Source organism: Tympanuchus pallidicinctus, unplaced genomic scaffold (assembly GCF_026119805.1).
Source record: "Tympanuchus pallidicinctus isolate F22 unplaced genomic scaffold, pur_lepc_1.0 scaffold22, whole genome shotgun sequence".
Classification (NCBI taxonomy): Eukaryota; Metazoa; Chordata; class Aves; order Galliformes; family Phasianidae; genus Tympanuchus; species Tympanuchus pallidicinctus.
Genome location: NW_026294739.1, coordinates 4354362 through 4370977, shown reverse-complemented (window position 1 = coordinate 4370977; position 16616 = coordinate 4354362). Strand labels below are relative to the sequence as shown.

At 46.8% G+C, this 16616-nt stretch overlaps 1 protein-coding gene across 8 annotated transcripts in view; it reads right to left on the bottom strand.

Moving 5' to 3' along the window:
* FARP2 (FERM, ARH/RhoGEF and pleckstrin domain protein 2) overlaps window positions 1-8684 on the bottom strand; it is a 58808-nt gene extending 50124 nt beyond the window's left edge. For 4 of the 8 annotated variants that reach the window (XR_008207819.1, XM_052687242.1, XM_052687246.1 and 1 more), the window contains exons 1-2: window positions 8028-8164; window positions 5136-5370 (exon numbers count right to left, since the gene is read on the bottom strand). Coding sequence is in view for 6 of the 8 variants with exons in the window: in XM_052687242.1 (XP_052543202.1) it covers window positions 5136-5339 (204 nt within the window). In the remaining 2 variants the exon portion in view is untranslated. Of the gene's footprint in view, window positions 1-2831; window positions 2931-5135; window positions 5371-8027; window positions 8165-8227; window positions 8262-8589 lie in introns of those variants that run through there. The other 4 variants (XM_052687243.1, XM_052687244.1, XM_052687245.1 and 1 more) reach the window with 4 other exon arrangements.
* Window positions 8685-16616: the final 7932 nt, after the last annotated feature.

The following is a 16616-nucleotide window of genomic DNA, read 5'->3' as shown; positions in this document are numbered from 1 at the left end:
CACATGGACTCAACAGAGCCGACAGCCCAGAGCTATTCGTAACTACAGCAGCTTGCTACAGACTACATAGGCAAGGTTACTTTCCCATAATACTCCCTATGTGTCTCAAACGAAGAGGATCAACCTCAGGGAAGATTATATACTTGTTTTATGTGTAAACTTCCACATTAAGTGCCAAAAAAAGGCTGGCAAATATCTGTGAGAAGCCTACCTGAGGGAAATATTTTTAAACACTAAGGAAATAAGAGAGTCATAAAAGATTCCCCACGCAAACCAGGCCTTTTGTTTCATAGGGAAGATCAGAAGTACCTTTTTATAAGGTTTTGTACCTAATTCAGCCTTTCTCTATCTGATGTAATCTATTAGCTGTCCTAACATCGTTCCCTGCTGTACTTTGGACACAGCTTTGATACCAGAGCACAGTTAATAAATACCAGCAGGCCAGATGAGCTAAGGCTGGAGCTCTGCTGGTTCTCCCACTTCCAGCAGATCTCCTCATGTCTACAGCTTTGGGCTGGCTCCCCCAGTCTGCCAGGGAAGCAGATTGAGAGGCCCAACACTGCTAAGCCAGGCTGATTTCACATACACAGGACAGCTCTAAAGAGGACTGTCCATGAAGCAGGTTTTTTGGTTCTGCTATTTTTTAAGCTAATAAACACTTTACCTCTTCCATTTTGCATTAAGGTGCCAGCAAGCACTGAGCATAAGCATTCTACCAGAAGAGGCAGAAGAAAAGCAACCCAGGGAGCAGGGAAGTCAAACAAGTAAACCCAGATCTTGGGACTGGGAAAGTGCACCTGCACACAAGCATTTCTCAGCTGCCAAGTACCTTTCAGGCTTTCTGAGCCCCTTGTGGAGCCTTCACCTCTCCCAGCTCGATATGAGCAGGCGTTAATAGTGCAAATTCTTCATCCTACATTTGTCCATTTCAAGCCTGGGAAGAAACAGCTTCTGATATTAACAGAACAAAACTTCAGGAGCGTCCCTAAATTTGCAATACAAACCCTCAACATCCAACATCAGTCCTTAAAAACCCCAAACCTCTCACGCTAGGTGTCACCATCCCAGCACAGCTTCTGAAACGTTCATTGCGTATTATCACCTTCTTACACAAGCAGGCACATTTAAGCCCTTGCCAACAACGCTCTGTGTTACAAGGAGAAACAGATGGCACAAAGGCATGCTTTTGCAACCCTGTTTATTGAACGTTCCCAAGGTTGTGCTATCAGCAGACACCTCGCTCAATGCCAAGTCCCTTTTTTGGGAGGTACCAATTGAAAGCTTCTCAGGCCTGCCTCTAAGCATGCTGTATTTCTGTGGCTGGCACTGTGTTTTCCTCACAAGTTCCTAATTTTTAAATAAAACACACAAAATTAGGTTGTGTGTTAGCTACTTTGGAAGATATTCGAAAGGAATTCAATAAAGGAGTTGAAGCACTGCACATACGTGAGAGAATTAAGCCATGCATCGGTTCACCTCACTTGATCTCTTCCAGACAGAACAATTCCAAGCAGGAAGCTCTCAGCACGCTCCCAATAAGTTAAAGGAAGCTTAACAAGAGGTCAGCTTCACATCAGCTCTGTGTTAAGCTGAGCAATACAGCTCTCCTACATTTATTGCTGCCTTTATATTGCACTTGTGTTTCAAGGGCTGTGGTAACGCTCGATCTGCATTCCACTAAAAGGATTCTGGATTTTAAGCTTTACAGGAATACTCACATTATTTCTCCTTTTCTGAAATATAACCTTTTTCCCCCCATACAATGGGACATTGAAAGAACTGCAAGTAATAAATTGTTCCTATAATACAAAGTTCATAGCTTCCCTTAGAAGAAGGCTGTCTATGAAAGCTATGGCTTTACCTTTCCCCACCCAACACCACACATTCTTACATAGCATCAGAAGAGTCAGGTCCCCAAACACAAAATAACAGGTTTATAAAGCACACGGCAGAACCCAAAAGTTGCAAAGCTTCAATTACTTTATTTTAAACCCTACAATAACTCCGAACGTTAAACAGTGAATTACTAACTTTTGCTGCTGAGGTCAGACAAAAATAAGCCCTAAGGCTGCTGATTTGCCATATTTAGGATGGCCAAAGCGGAGCAATGACAAACATCTGGTACGATTCTTTCTGGAATTTTGACTATTTCTTCCCAGTCGGGGAAGCAGAGCACAGAGCTCACTGACACAGCATCTCGATTCTTTCGGTACAGCGCTTAATAGGATTCAAGCAGCCTGCCCTCCCACATATTTAAGCTGTTAATACTCCTGCAGCAGTGGCGAAAAGCCTTCGTGCAACAAGGAGCTGAGCACACAGAGCACAAGGGAGCAGACAGGGGGAAGCCTCCTGTACCACGTCTGAGGCACCACGTCCTGCATTGGGGACACAGCGGGCAGATTGGGTACATGGGAAAGGGAACGAAGCCACGGGGCAAGGAAAGCTGCTGCTGTAGCACAACATCAAGTGCTTCTCACTGCCAAACTCTGAAGTAGGAAAAGAGATGCACAGCAGGAAAAAAAATGCAAAGTTCTACTCAAAAACAACTTGGTAAACTTCAAGTGTAACAATTTCACCCCTGGCTCAGAATGCTCACGTGTAGCACTGAGCATAACTCCCATAAGGAAGCACACGTTTTCCACTTAACAACATATTAAATTCCACGTTACAGCAGCAATTCCATTCAGTGCCCTACAAGCCAGTGCAGAGAAGAAACTGGGCCAGAGCGAGCAGACAGCAAAAGTCCTCATATAAATGTGTTACCTCAGAGGAAACAGGTGAAAGAAATGGAAACTGTGATCTCTGTAACCTACACCTGCTATTTCACTTACCTGGGTTTTAGGACAGCACAGACCTATCTGCCATCAGTATCTCCCAGCAATGGCATGGAAGCAGTCCCACTGCTCCCTCTAATGCAGACGTATGTGCTGTGCTCTGACAGACCAAACAGATACAGATGTAATGCCTTCCATGTGCAGCTCTACTGTAAATGAAGGCAAAGCATCCAGCAGCTATAAAAACACAGCTTCCTCCACCTGCAAATTCCTGCAGTGCTGCTGCTCACATTGCTGCCTTTCAGGACCCTCACAGCTAAGAAGACAAACCGAACTCAGCTCACACTGCTCCACTTACATGAACTTGCCCAATTTTTTATGCTGATCCAAGGCTTCCAAGAAAAAGGAAAAGCTGGCAAAGCTTCTATGGCAAGACCCCACTTACTTTGAAGTAAATTGAGTTTTCCAGCCATTTACCATAGTTTGCAAAAGCACCCATTTGGGCAGACCTAGCCTAGAGGGGACAGATACCCCTTGGTATGGCACATGGAAAATCTGAGTGAAATAAGCTGAATGTAAGCAGGAGAAAGACTATAAAAATGAAGTGGTTTGGAAGGGAAAATAGAAAGCATAATCACACAAATTTCAGGTTTTTTAAACTATAGAAAGCATTTAAGCATTTCTCCAAGCCCTAGCATTCAGGACACGTTCCTCAGAGAGTTCTTCCTCAGTGTGCTTTAAACATCAGCTCCCTTAAACAGATTACATTCACAATTGAAAACTTACGATGCAGAACAGAGACCCTGGATCTTAGACAGAAGACAGCATATTTTAGCTGTACTGCACCTTTAACTCACTCTTCTAGGTAATACCCTAACACCAAGGAAAAATTTCCCTTCCTATTTTACACCCCATCCCATCAGTGATGCCATTTTGTCTGCCCCCTTTTTGCTCTCCGGTGAGTTAGACAAAGCTTGGCTGATGGGGAAGAGCTACCAAAGGAAGGTACCCACCAGCATCTGCCACAACACAGGTAAGTATTTTAAACTGGCATTGGATAAAGGAGAAAATAAGAAGAAAAAGTAGCAGCAATTTGCCCTCTTCAATTTAAATTGCAGGTGTGGATCATTTTAGACCGCCTTCTAAGGGATACAAAATATGAAGCTCCTACTTCAGCTCCCCCACAGCTCTGCAGAGAAAGAGCCCCTCTGCAGACGATGAGTACTGTGCCAACAAGCATCTTCTGAGGACAAAGTTCTTCACTGCAGTCCTTAAAGGCAGCAGGGAGAGTGTCTTTTGCCATGATACGCATCTCCCTTTGATGGCAGAATCAAAAGAAAAGCTTTTGTATTTATCTTTCAGTTCTGCTCCTTTTAAGACTTCACCACCTTCCTTAACTTCAGAGTTTTAAAGGAAACAGATAATAAAAACCATGAATGGTTCTCCACAATAAACTTCTATATGCAAGCAAGATCCATGTTTAACCAGTAAGATGACACAACTTCCTTGGGAGCACCACATCATTTTCAGATTAACTGCCCATGCCTCCTCTCAAGCTCTCACTTGAGACACTTTTGCCTCCCTGGGAGGCTCAGACAAGCTGCAAAGCACATTCCACCTCTACACACTGTGCCCCAGACCCAGCTCCATCTCTGGGCACTGCTGCAGCCAGAGCCTCAACCCCTCTACCACAGCTGCTTCACCATGAATTTCTCCCAGTGCTGCTACAAAGAGCTGTCCATCCAAGGCTATGTCTCCTAGTTAGCAACACAACTGACTTATGCTAACCAAGAATGAAACGAGAATTTTAAGAACTTCTTTAAATTATTTTTACTTTTATTTGAAAGAGAACCACCCCAGTGGTTTGGTGTGGTTCATACTCCTCAAGGCAGATTTCCTTAGCAAGCATACTTTTAAATACTGACCTTCAGGAAGTTGTGACAAGCAAAAACTTTCTAACATGAACAAATCCACTTGAGGATACAAATTATTAACGAAAAGTAGCAAATACAAAAGCCTTTCTGCTCTCCCAGCTGCCAAAGCAATGAAGATGCATATGGCAAACAAGAAGTTTGGCACAAGACATTTGGTGCTCCCCCAAAGCAAATAACAGTTGAAATTTCTGGCGAAAGTATGTGCTTCTATTTAAATAAGTGTCTGGTAAAACCACAAACATCTGTTACTCTACAAGATTTTAAAAAGCAAGAGGTCCCACTCATTTAGCTGCTCCTAAGCAGGTAAAATCCCTATCTTTCCTCTGATATTACCTCAAAACGTCCCAGCTGTGTTTTGCAGCACATCCCATCCGCTTACGTTACCCAAAGCTAAGTGTACTTGAAATCAGGTTCACACCTCTCTTACCTCAACGTCAAGTACTTCCACCGTGTTGTCCAACATCTTTATCTTGATCTGCAGGTCCCTCTCATGCGTTCTGGCAGGTGATAATGCCATTGCAGTAGAGAGATTCTGTCCTGGCTCCAAAGTGCTCACCCCAGCGTTCTTCTGGACACCCAAGCGAGAGCCAGGAGTCTGCAGGACCCTGTATGTTCCTTCTATCTCTCCCATTTCTCAACACCAAGCAAAGTCCAAATGAAACCTAGAATAGAGAATTGCAGCATCCCAGGTGAAAACACCATCAACGTACAGCCCTTATCTCTTCATCCCATCATCAAAACAAAGAACAAACGTGATGAAATACTGACAAAAAAAACCCCAGCTGCTGAGGAGGAGGATGACTACTGCAGAAGACAGTTAGAAAATAGGATACTCAAACTTTTGCCCTCCCCACTCCTTAAGCGCTGACATTTTCATTTCTGCCCAATTAATTTTCCTGCTGATTTTGCTCCCTAAACCAGGTCACCACAACCAGCAAACACTGCTGACGGCACAAGAAAAGCCACGAGGAACAGCCAAGGGGAGCGCAAGGCTCCTCCTTCAGTGGTACCAAACCGGCCCGCTGGCTTTGCTACAAAGTCACGACACACCCCGAGATAACAGGAGCAATTAACTTTCTTCATCCTTTAAAGTGATGACTCTCATAAAACTGTGACCATTTCAACCAATGCTGGCGGCTCAGAGCTGCCATAATGCAGATTTCTGTGGCAGATAACTGCATCTTACTAGCAAGCCTCCACTGCACCCAGACTAAATCAGTGGGCAAAAATCTCAGTTAAAGAGATCTACTGCAGCTCAAGCAGGCCAACCTCTACGGAGCGTCCTTGCTTTCATGGTGTGGCAGCAGTTGTTGCAAGCAGAACAGATGTTTAATTTGACGCAGAGGAAAAAAGCACAACAAAAGCCCTCAGAGCTGTTGTTTGTGTTCCCCATGCCCTATAGCGGGGCCAAACATTTGGTGCCATGTGCTATGCAAGGATGAGAACACAGAAGAGGGGATCAAGCTGCTCAGCAGCTTCCAGATCTGCAGCCTGCTCCTGGGTGCAGCACCCAGCTTCCTGCCTGCTCCAAGGGAACAGCAGCTCCAAAGGGCAGCCTCTGCAGCTAGGGCCAGCTCTTGTGTTCTGGGGCTTGTACAGCTCAACTGGACAAACTTGCCGTGGCACAGGAGGCATGTCTGAGCAGCATACCTATCCCTGCTAAGGGGCTGGGCTGGCTCCATCCTTCAGAGACCACCCCAGCAGCACAGCTGGAAACCACCATGGGGAGGCAGCCCCAGCCCTCCTGCTGCTGATTTTCACAACAAGAAAGCATGAGAAGGATGATCTCAACCTGAAAAGTATGCACGTACTGCCCATTGGCTGACCTACCAGTTCCAGTTATGATACATTAGAAGGAAGTTCCTTTCTCAGACTGGTTTGTGTATTTTATTTCACCATCCTCTCCTGATTGTGCGGCCACTCATCCACTGCCAAGACCTAAAACCTTTAGATCACAAGATTGGAAACCACCTCCACAGCAGAAATCTGCAGACACTTGCACAAGTAACATCTCTAACTACCAACACGAAGAGAAACCAGACCTGGCTGCCACAATATCACTTTGATACAGAACTCCCTAGAACTTGAAAGCGTAGAAAGGTTTTACTGCTGTTATTCAGAAGCTTACAAGCAACCCAAGTTAACTCACAATTAATTATATGTATCACCATTAGGTTGTTTAGCAGAGAACCACTCCACAAACACGTTCATCCTGCTCTAAGTCAACAGTCATATAAGGGACAGGCACTGCTGGGGGTGCCTAAGGAATAAAGCCCTCCAGCTGCCTTCTGCTCAGCTGCAGCCAGATGGTACCTGAAGGTATGTAACACAGGTGGCCAAACTAAAAATCAACCAGGAGATCCTGGGTTTTTACTAGCGATAAGGCAGGAGAGAGCAAAGCCATGACAAACAAGCTGCAGGTGGCAAAGTCCTTCCTCGCAGGTGTTACCAGGAAAAGTGAATGCCACTGGGCACTCTCACATCAGTGCAGAATTAAAACGTTGTTAGCACAGAATTACATCTCCCTTGCGTTCACCCAGCCCATTCTTCTTTGCCTGAAGCGCTTACCCTGATCATCTCCTTACAAACAGAGACCAGACATCAAAAATAAGCAATATAGTGCTTATCAGCTAGCAATAAATCTGCAAAGGTAGCGTCAAGTAGCCCTTCAAGCACAGCATCTTCTGGTCATTGACAGTCACTGCAGCGCTCCATCCTCAGCCTCCACGCAGAACGAGCTGGGTGCCTCGTGCTCCCATACATACGGGGCCACAGGAGCTCACAGACAGCTCTGGAAACAAGCTTCAGCTCACCAGGCGCCAGCGTTCAGGCGTTACTGCCGTCACCACCTCAGGTCACCGCTCAGCAGAACCGCCACAGCAGCACCATCCGATGCATCAGAAACCCAACGAACGTGCTGAGAAGGCCGCAGTCCTCAGCCGTGCCTGCCGCTGCCTTCAGCCCACGCTCCTCGCTTCCAGCACAAGCTCCATCTCCCCTCCCACCACACGAAGGGGCCGCGCTCCCACGGCCGTGCTGGGCGCTACACAACACGGCGCAGACCCCGAGCCGCCCCGGCACGGCAGCCGCCGTCCCAGGCAGGGGAGGCAGAACACGCAGCACACACCGGCAGGCCGTCGGGCTGCTCGCCGCCGAATACAGCCAAACCCCGCATTCCTTCCACCAAACCTCCCCCGTCGCCTCATCGCAGCTCCATTACGACAAAACGGCCGAAGCGCGACGAGGCGGCAGCGGACCGAGCGCGGAGCAGGAGTCGGCGGCGCGCAGGCACCGTCGCCCCGAACGCAAACTCACGCACCGGACGGAACTCCGGGCTCCCGACGCGGCTCCGAGCGGTTCCCCCGGCGGCCGCAGCCCGCACCCGAGGCCGCGGCCCAGCGCCAGGCCGCTCTCCGACCCGCCCTCCGTGCCGCCCGACTCCGGGTTCCCCCTCGCTCCCTGCCCGCCCCGCCCCGCCCCGGGCACGGCGCACCGCACCGCACGGCGCCTCGCCCTCACCTCGCGGTGCCTCCCGCCGCCCCGCAGCCTCCGCCGCGTCCCCGGCCCCGCCGAGCCCGCCCCGCCCCGCCCCGCCATTGGGCGGCCAGCCCGGGGCAGGGCCCTGGGCGGCACGGCGGGGAGGGCCGCGGCCTCGCCTCGGCGATCGGGTTCGGCCAACAAAAAAGGCTCTGTTTGCCCCAGGAGCCTTCCGTCTGCAAGCAGAAAGCCGCCGGTGAATGGAGGCCTCGAGCCAGGCGCGCCGCCCGGATTCCCCGTGCCCGCTGCGAGCTCCGGAATGCCGCTCGGCGCGGGACGAGGGCAGCCGTCAGCCCCGGCGCTGGGCTTCGTCCCGCTCCTCGAGCCCGCACGAAACGCTTTACCCTTTATCCGGAGCTCCGCACAGCTGTCCTTCACGCCTGTCCGCAGCCACGGACCACGTGCTGGGTGGGACCCAGCGCTGACGCGAGGCGCAGCCGTGTCCCGTAGGGCTGAGGGCATCAGAACCTCTGGCCGAGGCAGCAAGCCCGGCCCTCAGCCCGGAACCGAGCGCTGTTTGCAGCTGGAAGTCGCGCTGCTCCAACAGACTCACACACCCTCTGGTTTCCCAGCACGCTCAGAAGCAGATGCTGAGGCGGAGTGCTGCCAAGGCCGTGCTCCCCACAAAGGGACACCTTCAACACAGCTCCCCGTTCCGCCTCACCGGAGCCTGTTTTTCTAGACGAGAAGTAAGAGAAAAAGGGAAACACGCTGGTTTCTCGAGGGAAGGCCAGGTGGCCAATAACGCGACGTGCAAAGAGCCATCCTGTATGTGAGAACTTGGCCTTTTCACAACAATTTGAAAAGCAAAACAGCATCTGAGTTTTATATTAACAAAGCACACAAAACATGCAGAACAGCCCTTTCATCCCAGAGCAGCTTCACCACTCTCACCCACAGACAGAAGGAGCTCACAAATTTAATGAGTAAATCCTGATGAGCAACATTCTCCTCCTTTAAAAAGAGAAAGTCACAAGGTTTTAAAGAGCACAGTGTTGTCCATTTGCCTTAAACTGAAATGGAGCCGAACAAGCTCACCTGTGGAAAGAAGAGTACGGAGAGTTGCAGGAATACACATTTTAGGTAACTCCATTCATTAAAAAAATTGTTCCGGTAAACTGAAGGCTTTTCTTAACTGAACTGGATGTTTCAATACCTTGTTTTGCCTGCTATTTGCATTGCACTCCCGTGGAGCAGCCAGCTTTATTTGCAGCTTAAGCACCGAGATGTGTTTGCATCCTTTAAAGCAGACGCTTCAAAGTCATCTTCATTTCAATCCCTTCTTTCCTTTAACATCTGAAAAGAACACAAAGATTTCCTTGTGGGAAAAAAGAAGAAAAAGAAAAGCAGCTCTTACTAAAATGGAGAACAAATCTGATGCTGATGGCTGTAAAAGTAGCATCACAACAATTAGAGAGGAAGCAGTAACTGCAGGTCTTTAGAAGCACCAGCACCCTGCTGTTTGTGCTTCTCTGTGTCTTGCTCACTTTAATTGCTCACATGAAATACGTGTGGTTTGCTAGGCTGAAGCAATCCAGTAATGAAAAAGCACTGGAGGTTCTGTGTTTAAGTGCCCACACCTCGACTTGGACACACAGCTCATTTCCAGCCTTCCTACCCACCAGAGACAAAAACTATTCTTTCATCCCAGCACAAAGAGCTCAGCGGGAAACACAAGCATTGCACTGGGACCAGTTTACTCACCATCACCTAAACCTTAAGAAGTTTCCTTTTCATACTTGCATTCCCCATTCTTCAGGACAGATAATGCAGCCCCACTGATAACAAATGGCAGCTATTACTGCCTAAATGCAAAAACCTTCCTACAATAGATCCTGTTAGAGAAGTCCCTAGAGGCTTTCATGCTTCTACTCTGCACTTTGGCAGGCCAGGCTGTGAAGGGACCTGCAATTTTTGGATCCTGAGGCAGACAAAGGGATAAAAAGGAATGAGATTCCAAATACACAAGCCAGAAGAAAGTGTCAGCTGTACACCTTGCACTCAGTGGATCCCTCAGCAAGCAACAGCTCGTGAATGGATGATGCATTCCTAATCCCAGCTGAGCAGGGCACAAACAGAAAGTGCCCTAACAGACCGAGCCTCTGTCCTACACAGCCTTTTACAAAACTGCTTGGCTGCTGGAACACACAAAACATGCTTGAGACGTGGTGGTGGTGAACAGACTTGAGCCCTGAGAGAGGAAATGGATGCTATTATCATGAGTCAGCAATACATGCTTCACAGCTGTCTGCATAGAAAATAGAAACACAAAGACTTGAGAGTTTTCTTAACCTCTATAAAGGCAAACTTCCTGATCAACCAGGCAGTACATTTGAATCATTTATATGACAAGGAAGCTAGGAGAGGGATAATTTCATTACGAGTCAGCTGCTGATGTTGGAAGGATGCAACACAAAGACTAAGTAAAACCTTACCATTGTGAGATAAAAAGTGGTCGTGCATAACTCGTTCATTCAACTGAAGTTAGTCTGCCTTACATTCTCCTCTTGGTCCAAATGGGATAATTAGAATTACCCTCCTACTACAGTACAGTGTAATTGCCTTCTTTAGTTGCTCACTGGATAAAGGTAGAAGCCAAGGAAGACAGCATCTGGAAAAGCTTCCAGTTCAAATTATTTATCGTGGCTAAGAGGTACAACACAGATTGAAAAAAATACTCATCTTTTCATGACATCTTTTTCAGTTATGTATTAGGAGACTTCTAAGAAACAGAACTTCGTATCACCTGACAAACAACTTAAGTTTCGTCTCCCCTTCTATGCACAGCAGAAGATAAGGTTGAGGTAGGACACAAAACAACTTAAGCAATGTATATATGATGTATTCTATACCTCCCCACTTTAGCTGGGCTGCACATCACTAGTTCACTTCTCTAGCATGCTCTTCTGATACTCTGTGACAACATGCATAGGCATGCAGATGCTGGAGAGCTGAAGATGGATGGGTACAGATTTCATTGCAGGCAGGCCAGCTGAGCCATCAGTATCTTTACAAGGAGGGGGGGGAGGCTGTTCACAGAGCCTTGGATACCACAGATCAGCACTGCTGTCCTACTTTGGTTAAAACTGGTGCAGGTATTTTGCCTTGTACTACAGTTCTCCCATCAGTCACTGCCTGGAGACACCCAGTAAACATCATTACCTGCCTAAGCATAGTGTTAGCTAGGGCTGAATGCGAGGCTGATAGTTCTGCCATGGGACAATTGCTCTTCTTTCTCCTGACCTCCTAGGACCTGTCTTCACAGGACCAGCTGCAAAGCATCCGGGATGGAAAAATATATCCAAAAATACATTCAGAACTTATACTGTACATCATGAGAATTAGTGACTCCCCTGACCACATTCATCATCTGGAAGTGTTCAGTCCCAGAAGGACTCACTAAAGTACTCTGCAGTTTGTGATGGACTGTGCCAGAACCACACGTAAGCCTAGTTCCCCTGTGTGCCAGGCCTGTCCTCTGGCCTGCCTTCCACATCAACACTGACATCTCAGTGGAGACTGGGCTGTGTGGATGGGTGAATCATTCCTCAACCTGTCTCATCCCTGATAAACAAATTCTCTGCCTAAGCTCAGAGTTGCATCAGACCACTCCCCAGTAGGAAAACCAAGCCAGTTTCAGCTGTTAGTCAGGTGTTGTTCTTTACCCACAAGACACTTGTACCCTAGATGATAGGAAAACATGAGAGAGAAGAGTGAAATTCTATAATTTGGTTCCTACACCTGACTTTCATAAGCAAAGGATAAAAGCATCACGTCAAAGTAAGCAGGGATAGCTGGATAACAGGAGTTCTGAGCTGCATTATGCACACAAAGAATGGATGACACAGGCAAACCAATACCTATTGTTTTCTGGAATCTCTTACACTGGATTCATTTACTGTTAATAAGCACCAGGAAGGACTGGAGAAACACTGTTTTTTTTAACATTAATGAAGATACTTTGCAAAGTGGCAGAGATTAATGAGAAACGATCATAATTAGCAGCATTTTGCTAAAACAACTACAGAAACTGATTTCCATGCCACAGAAATTTGGGAAGAGTGGGGGTGTTCTGCTTCCAATCTTAAATGCCTGTCTTTCCACCTCCACATCCCCAGCCATCATGCTAGAGCATTTATCACAAAGGTAATCCTCTGGGCTTTCCAGATTGCTCCCCCCTGCTTTGGGGCAAGCCCTCAGGACACACCGTACCTATCAGTTCACCTTTATGAAGTGTGAAGTCCAAGAGTCTCAGGTTATGATCTTCTGTATTGTCCAATTCTTTTAGACAGGAATAAGCACTTAAAGGGAAAAAAAAAAAAAAAATCAGGTCTGCTCACTTGAAGTTACTAACTAAAAAATAGTGGATGCACTCCTTTTCTGTAATCACCCACTTTGACTTTCATAATTGCATTTTAAGTTAGCTCTCATGGTGAAAGTGGCAATTACAGGAGACAAATTAAGCACAACATATGTTCATACCTGTGTGTGAGCACACACACACACACACACACACATGCAGGTACTTGCTCTGCAACTCCTGTCGGGCTGACTGGTGTGCTTGTCTAAGCATATTCCTCCTACCCAGAAGGTTCAGTCTACAGCCAGCAGCAGTTATGAATCAACAGCATGAAACCCCAAAGCATACACAAGCTACGGGCTGCACGGAAACATGGCTGCTCAGCCACACACACTGCAACAAAAGTCCAGGCAAAAACCACAAACTGCCACCTATTTCCTCCGCGTATGGGTAAAGGTAAAAGACAAAGCCCGATGGCACGTTGCCCTCACGTGGCGAACGCATCCTACTGCAGAAGAGTGTAAATACCTCCTCGAATTCCCCTACACTTGCTTCAAGCTGTCGTAAGCATTTCAGTTAACGTTAATTCTTCGATTGCAGCAGCCTAAATATTAAGCTGAGAGATCAGCGAAACCATCTTTTCCACAAGAACACAATTTGCTTCTCTTTTTCGCTTAAAACTTGGGTAATTTCAGCTTGCATGAAACAGCAAGGCCTTAAGATAAAATAATAAAAGCAACCAACAAAATAAAACAGAGAAATCCCTTTCCCCTCCTCCCTTTCCCTGAAGTTCATCTTCTCTCCCTGTCCATCAAATCAGGCCAGTATCTGTAGCATTTGTTACCTCATAGCAGCTGCTCAAGGTTCAGTCCAGTCACAACTTGTACCAGGCTGTGAAGATCAACATCAAAAAGTGTTCAGGGGGAAAAACATGACACCATCAACCAGAATCCATAATTCTCCCAAAATATGAAATTCTAACAGAAAAGAGAAATCCTGTCCCTTTTTCACATCTGTTAAATGCCAAAGCCTTCAGACAATACGACTGCGTGAAAGCACTCATACAGACATCAGTTTCAACAGCAGAAAGTATCTTAGCTAGAGAAGAGAAAAAGCCCCTGGTAGACAGGCTGCTTCGGAACAAAAAGAAAACTCAAGGAACTGTACATATGAATCCCCTAGGACGTCTGGCAATTATTTCACTGCCAAATAAACCTGGGTTGAGAGCCTTGGTGACGCTAAGGCGTAAGATACTTTCAAAACCAAACTGGTAGACTTCTATCTAGACAGAAAACTGCTGGGTTCCCCAGTCCGTGCCAAAGCCAAACCAACTGCTCCAGCTATTTGGGCCGGGGAGCAGGGATTGCAGCTTCCTGGTGATGCATGAAACCAAACGTGTGCATGCTGCTGTGCTACACAGCCTGCAATCCTTGCCAATCTGCTTTTCTGTATTTCAAAGCAATGGAACAAGCAGTCTGCTTGCTGGGCATAGAAGATTAAAAGCACTTTCCTTGCTCTGAACGTAAACTTCCCAAATAAAAGCAAGAGTCAGCAGGGCAGCTGCTTCACCAAAATGCAACTGCAGATCCAAAGTGCACGTTCTGCAGGGAAAACCCTGTGCTTTGAGAAAATCACTACAACAGGAAGAGTTTGACCTGGATTTTGGGCTCTGCATTATGAACAAGTTTATTAGAAGTAAAAATGAGTCAAAAACATCAAAACAACAGTGGAATTGCAAATTACAAAGAGCAGGAGTGGGCATGTTCTGGACAAAGCATTTTACTGCCAAGGCTCTTCCTTCTTTTAATGCTCTGCTGAAGGAGTACAGTATCTGTTTCAGTAAGTGTTTTGCATTAGCTCTCAGGGTGTGTTTATTTACTCATTCTACAGACTACGCTGAGTTATCTTCACACGACATTGGACCTCCTCTGCTTCCTACCTGGGAATTTTCCCAGGAATTTTTGGCTCCTGCTTCTAAAAATGAGGCGATTCTTTCTCTTCGCCCCACCAGCCTCAATTTGTTTATGAATAAAAAACAGGAGAACAGCCAGCTTAAGTAAGACAGCTTAACACAGTAAGCTGCTAATAGCTGGCATGTCTTTTAATTCAGGTATCTTGACCTTTTGCAACTGCCTCCTTCCACGTGACTTCTATGATTGAGCAGAAATTTCTACCCGGCAGCTTGGACCCCTCTTATGATGCAGCCATACCTTAAATCTGACATGGCACCACCACAGGAGATGCACATAAAACTGAGGACCCCAGGAGGGCTGAGAGCAGAGCACGATTGCATCAGTCCTACAAAACCATTTACATTGAGTTTCAAACAAAGTGAGCAATATTTAGCACCAGGCTTAGCAGTGTAAGTAGCTCTGCTCATTTTTTCCTACCAAGGAGCTCTGTCTTTCCCACAGCAACCAAAGCACAGCTCTTCTTGCCTTGCGGTGCTTGTTTCTTGCAACTGTGTGCAGGACTGTCTCTGCTCCAGCCACAGGTGGTTTCTGAGAAGCACGTTGTTCTCTGTCAGAGATGCTGGGCACCTCCTGCGTCTTGCTAGGCTTACAGGAACTCATTCCTGTGGGTGGAAATGAGCTCCATTTTGCATTTCAAGTACTGAAACGAAACCTGCAAACTTACAGCTACATCAGAAGATCTTGCCTTGCTAAACACAGTAGAAACTCCCTGGCACACCTGAAACTCCGACACACCTGTCAGTGGCTGGGAGCCAGACCCACGCATCCATCGCCTCCGGATCGCTCTGTCAACAAAGCTGGCCATCAAACCAGTCCTCAGACAAACCTTTTCTTCCTCTTCACACTCTCCCTGGGCTTGACCCAGAATTGCACCAAGCTGACCTCACAGCACACGCACTCACCTGGTTAGTGTGAGCAGGCTGATTTTTGCACCGTTCCTATCTCCTCATCAAAAGAACACAAGCAGGCAATAGCACCACTCTGTCATTAATTAACAGCCAGAGTAGCTCTCACTTCCATATAGCAGCATTTCAGGCTCTACTGTTAAGTACCTAGTGAAAGGCAGAAATGGTGATGTTTTCCTTCTTTTTCCTTTATACAAAGGAAAATCGATGTTTGCAGATATTTTGTTCCCTCTATTTAATCACTAAATCTGTGAAAGAAGCTGGCAAAATCCCAATGCAACTTCTGCTTCAAGGCACAGAAGTAAGATAAAGCAGCAAGAGCACACAGAGTAGCCAATGAAATGGAGACACAAGGTATGCTCAGCCACTTCCATGCCAGACACTCCAAAAACAAAAGCCACGCCATACCTATCTGGTCAACCACAGAAAAACAAGTCTCTCTCACTCAAGACAGTTGCTTGAAGACAGGAAACTCCTCTGTGCTCATACAGACTGTTCAGACACATGAACAGAAGACTCAAGTTCAAAGTTAAAATGCGCAGGTCTGAGCTTATTTCCTGCAGGGGTATCTTGAGGTGATATGCTGCTATTAGCCATTGCTATTAGCTTTGGTAGATGATCAATAAAAAACTGCAGCCCTTTGCAACTTTTGCTATTGCTGCATTGTACAGGTACACCTAAGAGATGCTGAATATTGCTCCTTTTTGGTACAACTTGCTAATGAAATGCCAAACGCTTTTCTAACCTCACAAGGCAACTTTGTTTTCAGTCACCTTTCTCTGAGGTGATTAGAGATTTATGAAGAGGAGAGAGCTGACCAATACATCCACACATCAGCTAAACGGAAAGCCTAAAAGCAAGCAGTGTGAATTTCACCTCCAGCACAGCCATCCTAATATTCAGAAACACCCAAAACATGTACAGGAGGCTCTAAATTAACTTATTCCCTGTTGAGGAGCCAAAGTGGCCAAGGACTGAACTCCACCTACCTGGGTCCAGCATTCAGAGATGGGTCACTGCTGTAGGCAAGGCACTGTCATTCTAATTGGGACAAGTGGAACCTACAAGAACACTGCTCCAATGGTTTGGATGAAGAGAAAGATGCTGGAACTCTGCAGGACACCAAAGGGAAGAACCAGAGATACGGCAGCCATTTAAACACACAAGAGAAAAACACTTCTCTGTAGCATCAT